This window comes from Tupaia chinensis, unplaced genomic scaffold, assembly GCF_000334495.1.
Source record: "Tupaia chinensis unplaced genomic scaffold, TupChi_1.0 Scaffold000217_1, whole genome shotgun sequence".
Lineage (NCBI taxonomy): Eukaryota > Metazoa > Chordata > Mammalia > Scandentia > Tupaiidae > Tupaia > Tupaia belangeri.
The window spans coordinates 4,744,681-4,754,217 of NW_006159692.1; the positions used below are offsets into that span (position 1 = coordinate 4,744,681).

Here is a 9,537-nt window from a genome sequence, read left to right on the forward strand (position 1 = left end):
CCCAGGACCCGCCCCAGGCCTGCAGGGGTAGGGCCCGCCGCTCGGTGTCCAGGGGCGAAGGTCACCTCCCGGACTGCGGGGCCGCGGCACCTAGCTGCGCGCTGGGGAAACCTGGGGCGCGGGGCTGCGGCTGGCGTGGGAGAGTTGAAATTGGGCGGGAGAGGCCGGCACCGTGTCCCCCTGCGCGGCGGGGAGGGAGCGTGGGCTGGAGGCAAGGCGCTGCCGCTAGGCATCCCGCGGTGGCACCTTGCGCTCGCCCGGCAGGCCTCCGCGGGGACAGGGAGCTTTTACTTATTTCCGGACACTTCATTAATTTTGTATTATATTTCCATTTATTGTAAAACTTTTAAGAATAGCGCGAAGGGACTTGGAAAATGGACTTAAAGTACGACTTTATTTTGATACAAAGAATATGGAAATCCATGCAGTGAACTTCCTGGAGACCCCTTGGACAAAGCAATGAAACATTCCATGTCAGACCCAATACCTGCTGTCCTAACGGTAGTGACCAGGCACTGCTCGGATTCATTAGATTAGATTAGGCAAACTCTTCAGGAATAAGTTCCTTTTAAATACAAGGTTTCATCTTTTGCAGAATAATAGTGAGAAACGAAATTATGATTACTCCAGTCAGGGAACTGGACATTGCTTTATCGTTGATATTTCTTCCCGGTGCACTTTCCAGAAGTGGAGCAGGGTGTGGTTTGTGGACCTGTGCATGCAGAATAAAGCGACGGCAGTTCAGTTTGGGCCCGCAGGTGGCGTGGTGGTGAAGGCTGTGGATTCCTACACGTTGATTCCCATTGGAATCTTGGACCCAACAGTTTGAAAATCATGCGAGACCGGTGTGTGCGCGCGCTTACCCAGATTCCTGGGAGGAGAATGGGAGAGCAGGAGTTACAGCTAGGCCATTACCCCCTGGTGTGGGGTGGTTTCTCACTTTCCCTCTGTTTCTGTTCAGCAAGGGCATGCACCCTATGACAGAACCCTAAAAAGAAAAAGAAAAAAGCGAAGGATGTTAAAGCTTTTAAAACCACTGTGCCCCCAAAGTCAAGAGACTCGGGTTCTTTTTCTTTTTCTTTAAGTAATTATTCATTCAGTTTATTACCAATTAAAAAAATTGGTATAGGGCATGTATGCTCACCAGAGAGAGATACACAGAGAGAGGAAAGTGGGAAAGGAAGCTGACAGGTCTAGGGCTCCTACTGGGGATGGCCACGTGGGAGTCCAGCGCTCCAACCACCCTCCACCTGCTGTCCGCCAGGCTTGGTTTCTTGTTTGCCCTGCCACTGATGAATGAGCAGTCAAGAGAAAAATCCATTTAACCTCTCTAGACCTCAGGTTCCTTATTTTTAAGATGGGGAGGGGGTGTTTAGATGTCCAGAAAGCCCAGAACATTAGGGGACTTTCGTATTTGTTCACTGCTGTATCCCTCACAACTAACATGCCACATAGATGATGTAAATTTTTTGTCACATAAAATTCCTGCTATGATATGGTATTGCATAACTAGTTCATTTCCTTAATTTTTCCAACATAATTTCAATATTAAAAAAAATAAAACTCTATACATTTGGTAATAAGCAAAGAAATCAGATGATAGGGCATTGCATTCCTCACTGAGTCTTGAAATGGAAAGAATACAATGCATGGTATAGTTAACAGGGTAGTCCACTTTTGAAAATGGTATTGGTAATGAGGAGATGCTTCCTCTTGGGAAAATGCGCTAGGCCATGTCCTTGAAAAAAAGATGAAATTAATCTACAGGAAACTTGTGAAACATATCAAGAGACTTTTGGAATACCCACAAATAATAGTGTTATTCTGTTCTTTTTTGCTGGGCAGTTATGCCACCTGCTCACTTCGTTGGAACCTGCTCTCTTTTTAGCACTCTCCAGTGACTCATACTTACTCTATATATACATTTGCCATCTTTCATTTGCAAGCAGCCTCGTTCCATACGCACAAAGAGTGCTAGCAGTTTTTTGTTTTGCACAGTACATAACTACTACTATTTTGTCCCTATTTTTTTGGTTGCTTTCACTAAGTGCTAATATGACACTTAAAAGCATTTTATTAAGGACACATTTTAATGTTTAAGAGAATAAAGCACTAATGACATACTGAATCATTATCCAGTTTCATTTTTTTGTTTTTAGTTTTTTGCCTTAGGGCACACGTGCTTGCTGGAGAGAGACGGGGCCAGTGAGAGAGAAAGCGAGAAAACACCCCATGGGGGGATGGCCACGTTGCAGTCTTTTATCCTCCATTCTCCTCCTGGGATTTTGAGCACACATGCATGCGTACCTGGTATGATTTTCAAGTCACCACATCTGGGACTCAGACTGTGTGGTCAGCCATGTAGGAATTCAGCTGCCTTACCCAGAATGCCACCTGCTAACCCCAGAATGTCACATTTTACTACTGTGCCACCATCTGTCCCACATAACTTGGATGTTTTTATCTTTCAAGTTTTTCTTTTTTAATTTTTAAAATTTTGGCAGTCAAATCAAGAACATTACTATGTACATACTTTTCAGTAGAGTATTTATTTATTTATTTATTTATTTTTTTTGCCATAGGGTACGTGCACTTACCTGAGAAAGATAGAGAAAGTGAGAAATCACCCTCTGGGGGGACGGCCATGCTGCAGTCTCTTCTTCTCCATTCTCTTCCCAGAATTTTGGGCACATATGCACATTTGCCTGGCATGATTTTCTTTTCTTTTTAAAAGAATTATTTTATTTAACTTTATTGATTTTAATTTGACCAGAGAGGGACAGAGTGAGAGAGAGAGGGAAAGCAAGCTGCCAAGTCCAGAACTCGAACCATGGTTGGCCATGTGGGAGTCCAGCGCCCTTAACCACTGTACCACCTACTGGCCCGCTGGCATGATTTTTCAAACCACCAGGTCTGGGACTCGAACTGCAGTTGACAATGTGGGAATCCAGTGCTTTAACTACTATGACACTTCCTGGCCCTTCAATAGAAATTTTTATTATTGGGTTTGTTAAGTGTTTTCTCCCTTTGTAATTTTTTTTTTCTTTTTCAACATTTGGTGTTTCTCAACTCCCTCACCCCTCACATGTCTATGTCAGAGTGTTCTGCACTTTTAATTCCAGGGTATTCATTTTTCTTCTAGAACCATACTTAGACTTAAAAATCCAGTTTAAGATGTTCTTTGCTTGATATTTCTTTTTTTCAATTCATTTTTTCTTCCAGGTCCCACCCTCCCCCCACTGAGAAGCATTATTAGCGTTATCACTGCAGGTAATAGCTCCATTCACATGGACTTGGACCCGAAAGGGATTCCTTAGCTTGCTTATGATTAGGTTTGTGTTACAAGCTCAGGAGATGCTCATGGATCAGGACCAGTTTGATTAGGATTCTGGCTCTTTCTCTCCTTTTTCTCCAGCGCCTGCCTCCTTTCATGTGGCATTGCCCTTGGGCTAATACTCTCTGCCTGCCATCTCCCCTCAACCTGGCCTTGCCCTGAGCATTTCCCTGATTGTCTACACAGTTCTAGATTCAGACTAATTTCCCCTCAAAACGTTCAGGATGTTGCCCTGGGTTTTCTCATATTCATTGACACGGCCAAGTGAAGTCCATGCCAGCCTGATTCTGCTCTCCTTCCTGGCCTCATCTTTCATGGAGCTTTTGGAACTTTCTCTTTATTTATTTATTTATTTATTTATTTTATTTTTGAGAGATTTTCACTATAGAGTGCGTGCGCTCACCAGACAGACAGAGAGAGACATAGAGACAGAAAGCGAGAAATCACCCCCCCGGGGGGATGGTCACGCCGCAATCCCTTCTCCTCCATTCTCCTCTCGGGATCTTGGGCACACGCACACGCGCCCGGCGTGAGTTCTAAGCCACCGGGTCCTGGACGTGAACCACGATCGACCACGTGGGAGTCCAGCGACATAGCCATTATGCTAACTGCTGGTTCCCTGGAACTTTCTCTTCTTCATAGTCTAGACTTCCAGCTGTGTGTTACTCTCATGTGCTGCTCAGGATTTGTGTTTCCCTTCAGTTGGGAACAATTGTTAACCGTTATTTCTTCATGCATTTTTCTCATCCAGGTGTCTAGTCCTCTTGGTACAGCTCTCTGTCAGATGGCTTAATCCCTGGAGCTGCCCTCGGTGGGACCCCTCTATCACACTTGCTCTCTCTCACCTGCTGTGTTCCAGGGGTTCCCTCTGCTCAAACATTCGGTTTGCTGATTTGTTCCTTGTCCCTATGCATTCTTTGATTCCCAAATTTTGTATTGCAACCATCCAATTTTTTATCCCAAGTTATCTCCAAGGCGTTTTATGTAAGTGTGTATTCACGTTATCCCATATCTTTCTGGGTATGTTATGCTATTTAAGTCTTTATCTGAATGTTCTGTTTTTCTTTTTTTTCCCCAAGTACAACTTGTTTCTTTTTGCTCTCTTTCTTTGTGTCCTCTTTTCTAAGCTGTGTTGGCTGTACATCTGGAATGAAAAATTGTTGCTGGGGGAGGGATACAGGGAACCTGTGGCTTATCTTAACAAACATCGAGGAGCTCAACTCGTGTATCTCTGATAAAATAAGAAGCAGAGGCAGGAGGATCATCAGAAGCAGATATGTCACTCTGCTGGGATCCTGGGTGAAGGGCTTGGAAACTCCATTTGTCGTACAAGCTAGTGGCTTTGGTTGGTGTGGGTGGGGAGGAGCCGAACAGAAGTGGGGCTTGAATTTGGGGCTGGAGGAAAGCATTATCAGGCCAAAGCCCAGGTCATAGAGAGGCTGCAGCAAGTGATAGCGGTCAGCGTGCAGTGTGGGTGAAGAACACGAGGACTCCATACATGGAGTTGTAAAGGAAGTCTGCGAGGAGCACAATGCTAGGCCAGCCCAGGATCAGCTCTGAAACCTGAGGAGGGACGGATGGCTGACGCTGGCTGCCCAGTGGCAGCCCTGTATCCAGAGACATGGGGTAGCTTATGGTATAGTCTCACCTCAAGCTGCACTGTCGGGGTCCTTGTCTTGTAGCGTGTCTCCATGCACTGAGGCTGCTTTCGCAAGTGGGGAGGCTGGTCTGCATGGCTTCTGGTTCCACATGAGGGTCTGACTCTTCACAGTTGTCCAGCCATGTATGCAGAGCTGGTCCCTGCAGGTGTCCATGTATGCAGAGCTGATCCCTGCAGGTGTCCTGGACACTCGTGGAGGCCTGCCCTTCTGTGGTGGCCTCTTTCTCCCCACTGCCAGCGTCTTCTCCCTGGGTGGCCTCTTAATGCAGGATGAGCTGGCTTGGTGTTAGCTGGGGTCTCACATCTCATGGTTTTTATGAGACTGATTTTTAAATTATTTATTTATTTTTAAAAATTTGCTACAGGGCATGTATGCTTGCCAGAGAGAGACAGAGGGAGAGAGGAAAAGTGAGAAAGCACTCCTCAGGGGGAATGGCCATACTGCAGTCCCTTCTCCTCTATTCTCCTCTTGGGATTTTAGGCTCACATGCATTCGTGCCCAGTGTGTTTTTCAAGTCACCAGGTCTGGACTTGAACTGCACTGTTGGCCATGTGGGCTCCAGCCACCTTAACCACCATGTTCCTGGCTGGCCCTAAGTGATGGGTTTTATGGGTTGACCTGGCCTGCAAGGCCATCTGCGTTTCTGGGATCTTCATGTTCCATACTAGGGCAGCCTAGCCTCCTAGGATGCCTGTTTGAGCTTGAGTAGGGGCCATTAAGTAATGCTGCTTCTGAGGTCTCCTTACTGTTTAGTTTGTTGCAACTAGCTCAAAGTCTGAAAGTTAGGAGCTACTTCTAGGAGACCCTATTAGTAAGAGACCTGAGGGACTGGGTGTCCACAGGCTTTGATGTCTGCCCTGAGATATGCCTCTCACTGACTAGCAAGAGAAACCACTCAGCAGGTTCTGGCATGAGGAGCCCGCAGGAAGCTGACTGCAATTAAATTTCAACATAAGTTTTTTTTTTTTTTTTTTTTTTTTGGGGTTTTTGTTATAGGGGGGGGGGGGAAACTGCTATAGGGCGCGTGTGCAAGACAGAGAGAAACAGAGAGAAAGAAAGCGAGAAATCATCCCCTGGGGGGATGGCCACTCTGCAATCCCTTCTCCTCCATTCTCCTCTCGGGATCTTGGGCATGCACACACATGTGCCTGGTGTGAGTTTAAGCCACCAGGTCTGGGACTCAAACTGCAGTTGACTATATGGGAGTCTAGCGACATAGCCATTATGCCAACTGCTGGTCCCAATTTCAACATAAGTTTTAGAGGGGATATTCAAACCATAGCAACTATAGTTATCCTTTTTTTGCAAAAGTTAAAAAATTAACTTCTAATTAAAAATTAAATTTTTGTAATTTCCAGAGGGCGTGTGTGCTCGAGCATGTGGAAGAGAGAGAATGAGAGGGAGAGAACCCTTAAAGGGGTGGTCACTCTGCAATTCCTTCCGAACCTCTATTTCTCTATCCTGTCAGGATTTCGGGCATGAGTATGTGGCTGGCAAATTTTCAAGTGGTTGTGGCCAGGATTTGATCTGTAGTCAGCCTTATGGGATCTGGCCCCCATCTACAGTGCTTAGCCTCTGTCCTACAGGGCCAGCCCAATTTCCTCCCCCACCCACCTCATGAAATAAAGGTCATTAATCCTTCTGTTTTTGCTTCTGGATTTTGAGTCATAGGAAAGTTTTTCTCTTGATTACAGGGAAGCTCACCTTTTTTTTTTTTTTTTCCTTCTGGTACTTGTCATGGTTTTATATTTTTACCTTTTTTTTTTTTTTTTTTTTTTAAATATTTTTGCTGTATGGTGCACTCATTAGAGAAAGATAGCGAGAGAGGGACAATGAGAAAGCACCTGCTAGGAGGATGGCCATGCCACAATCCCTTCTCCTCCATTTTCCTTTTGTGATTGTGGGCACACATGCTCTTGTGTCTGGCATGTTTTTTAAGTCTGAGACTTGAACCATGGAGTCAGCCATGTAGGATTGAGTGCTTTAACCACCATGTCACTTGCTGGTCCTACATTTTTACTTTTTAATCTGATTATTTTTGTATTTTTCTGGGGTATTGTGTGAGGAATGGCTCTATCTTTTTTCTTTTTTCACCTGGCAATTTAGCTATCCTAACACTCCTCATTAGAAGGTAGACCTTACCTGCACTGACTTGAGACACTGCAGTGATCCTGTACGGAATTTCCACATGCAGTGGAACTACACTGATTATTCTGTTCATTGTCCTTGTGTCTCTTCCTGTGCCATACAACGCTTCTAATTATGGAGGCTTTGCTATTTGTATAACAGCTGCTAAGGATACCCCCGTCTCATTGCTTACCTTTTTCAGGGATTTCCTGGTGACTCTTCCTTGTTTATGTCTCCAAATAAACTTAAGATACATTTGCCTAGCCCTAGAAAAATCCTCATTCTGTTGGGATTGAGGTTAGTTTATAAACTAGTTAGGGAGAAGAGGCATCTTGATGGTGTTGAGTCTTCATATCCAAGAACATGTTATGTTTTTCAAGAGGATTAAAATTTTCATGTATAGGGACCAGCAGGTGGCATGGTGGTTAATGCCCTGGTTTCTCACATGACTGACCATGGTTGAAAATCATGCTGGGTGTGAGTGTATAAATGCCCAAAATCTTAGGAGGAGAATGGAAGAGATGGGATTGTGGTGTGGCCATCACCCCTGAGGGTTGCTTTCTCACTTTCCCATTTTGTCTCTGGTAAGTGCACATGCCCTATGGCAAAAACCTAAAAAAAGGAGAAGTTTTCCATAGATACATTTTAGAATTCCTTAAGATACATGTTAGAGTTCCTTAAGATTGTGTCAGGGGCCAGCCCTGTAGCACAGTGGTTAAGCACTGTACATAGAAAGCCAGCTCTCACATGACTGCCATCGAGTCGAGCCCTAGGCTGAGTGGTTGGAAAGCACGTCAGGCTTGTGTGTGTGCCTGCTCCAAATCCTGATGGGAGAGAAAAATGGTGGAGGAAGGATTGTGATGTGCCCACACTCCGCTGAGGGCGTGTTTTTTCTCTCTCTCTCTCTCTCCCCCTCTCACCCTTTCTGGCAGTTGTATCTCCCCTCTAGGAATAATAATTATTCATAAAAAGATTATATTTAAATGCATTTTTGTTATTTTAACTGAGTGGTTTTTTTTCCTTTTAGTTTTTGCTATAGGACACATGCACTTTCACCCCTCTCCAGGGGAGAGAGGCACTTTGTAGTCTCTTCTTCGTTCTCCTCTCAGGATTTTGAGCATGGACACATAGGCACTTGACATATTTTTCAGGCTGCTGGGTTTGGAACTTGAACTGTGCTGCTGGCCATGTAAAGTAAAGTCGCTTTAACCACCATGCCACCGGCTGGCCTTTAATTGAGTCTTTTCTTTGTTTTTTTTCTAACCAGTTTTTACTGGTGTATATGTGTGTATATATGTGTATGACAAAACCCTACAGATCTTTGTGTACTAAAAATTGAACTGTTTATACAAAGTTCCTAAGCATAGCACATGGTCTATGTACAGTACATAGTACTCAGTACTGGGAGAACGCCTGTGTCACTGGCTGATGTCTGTTACTGTACTGCATGGTTATTTTAGGGTACCTTCCTGCTTCGGAGACGAAGAATGCAGACTTCTTTAGTGTGCTATTACAGCGGCAGCAGCCTTGGACAGCTTGAGTTTCCCATGTCGCCCCTTAACTGTATTTATTTCTTCAATGAAAGACAGCGGTGCTAGCAGGAAGGAGAGAAGCACCTCCAGGTAGGGTCTTCACCTCCTGATCTACCCCCAGCCTCCCCAGCGGGGTCACAGGTGCACATGTGCCTATAGACATCCATGTCGGGAGACCTTGCGATGCAAACCCGGGCCTTCCCATGTGGCTTCAGCCTCATGGAGCATCGTGGAGGTGCTGTGCCGCCTCGCTGGCCACCAAATCTTAGGTGGCGTACTGTTCTCTGTGCTTGATTTCATCTTTATTTGGCTCACCTTGTCTCTTCCAGTGAGATAGAACGTGGAGGTAGAAGACAGTATTGCCGGTCTTCTACCTTTGCAGGTCTAGGCTAATGGTTGTGTTTGTATCTTAGTTTTTGTTTTGTTTTGTTTTGAATTTTGCTAGAGGGTATGTGTGCTTGCTGGAGAGAGACAGAGAGAGAAAGTGAGAAAGCACCCCCACCCCCATGGGGAATGTTCATGCCACAATCCCTCCTCCTCCATCTCTCCCTGCTTTTGTGATTTGGAGCACACACATGTGCCTAGCATGTTTCTCAAGCTACCAGGTCTGGGACTTGAACTGCTCAGCTGTGGGATCCAACCACCTTAATCACCACTATACCGACTGGCCTATGTGTCTTAGTTTTGAACAAAACTTTCCTCCTCTCTCTGTCTCTTTCTGATGATAATGTGTGCCCTGCAGCAAATTTTTTAAAAAGTTAAAAAAAAAAAATCTCTTATAGATTAAGTATATAAAGAAAGAAAATATTTTTGTACAGTTGAACTGTGTGTTTTTATGTTTTAAGCTAAATGTTATTACAAGGGTCAAAAAATAGAAAAAATT

At 44.8% G+C, this 9,537-nt stretch overlaps 1 protein-coding gene across 2 annotated transcripts in view; it reads left to right on the forward strand.

The window, feature by feature from the left end:
• Positions 1-9,537, forward strand: part of EXOC6 (exocyst complex component 6) — a 195,381-nt gene that overhangs the window by 16,925 nt on the left and 168,919 nt on the right. Inside the window, exon 1 of one of the 2 annotated variants that reach the window (XM_014587534.2) lies at positions 8,624-8,744. The exons of the other annotated variant lie outside the window; for it this stretch is intronic. Coding sequence (XP_014443020.1) covers positions 8,701-8,744 — 44 coding nt within the window. The 5' untranslated portion in view covers positions 8,624-8,700. Of the gene's footprint in view, positions 1-8,623; positions 8,745-9,537 lie in introns of those variants that run through there. 2 annotated transcript variants of the gene reach the window in all.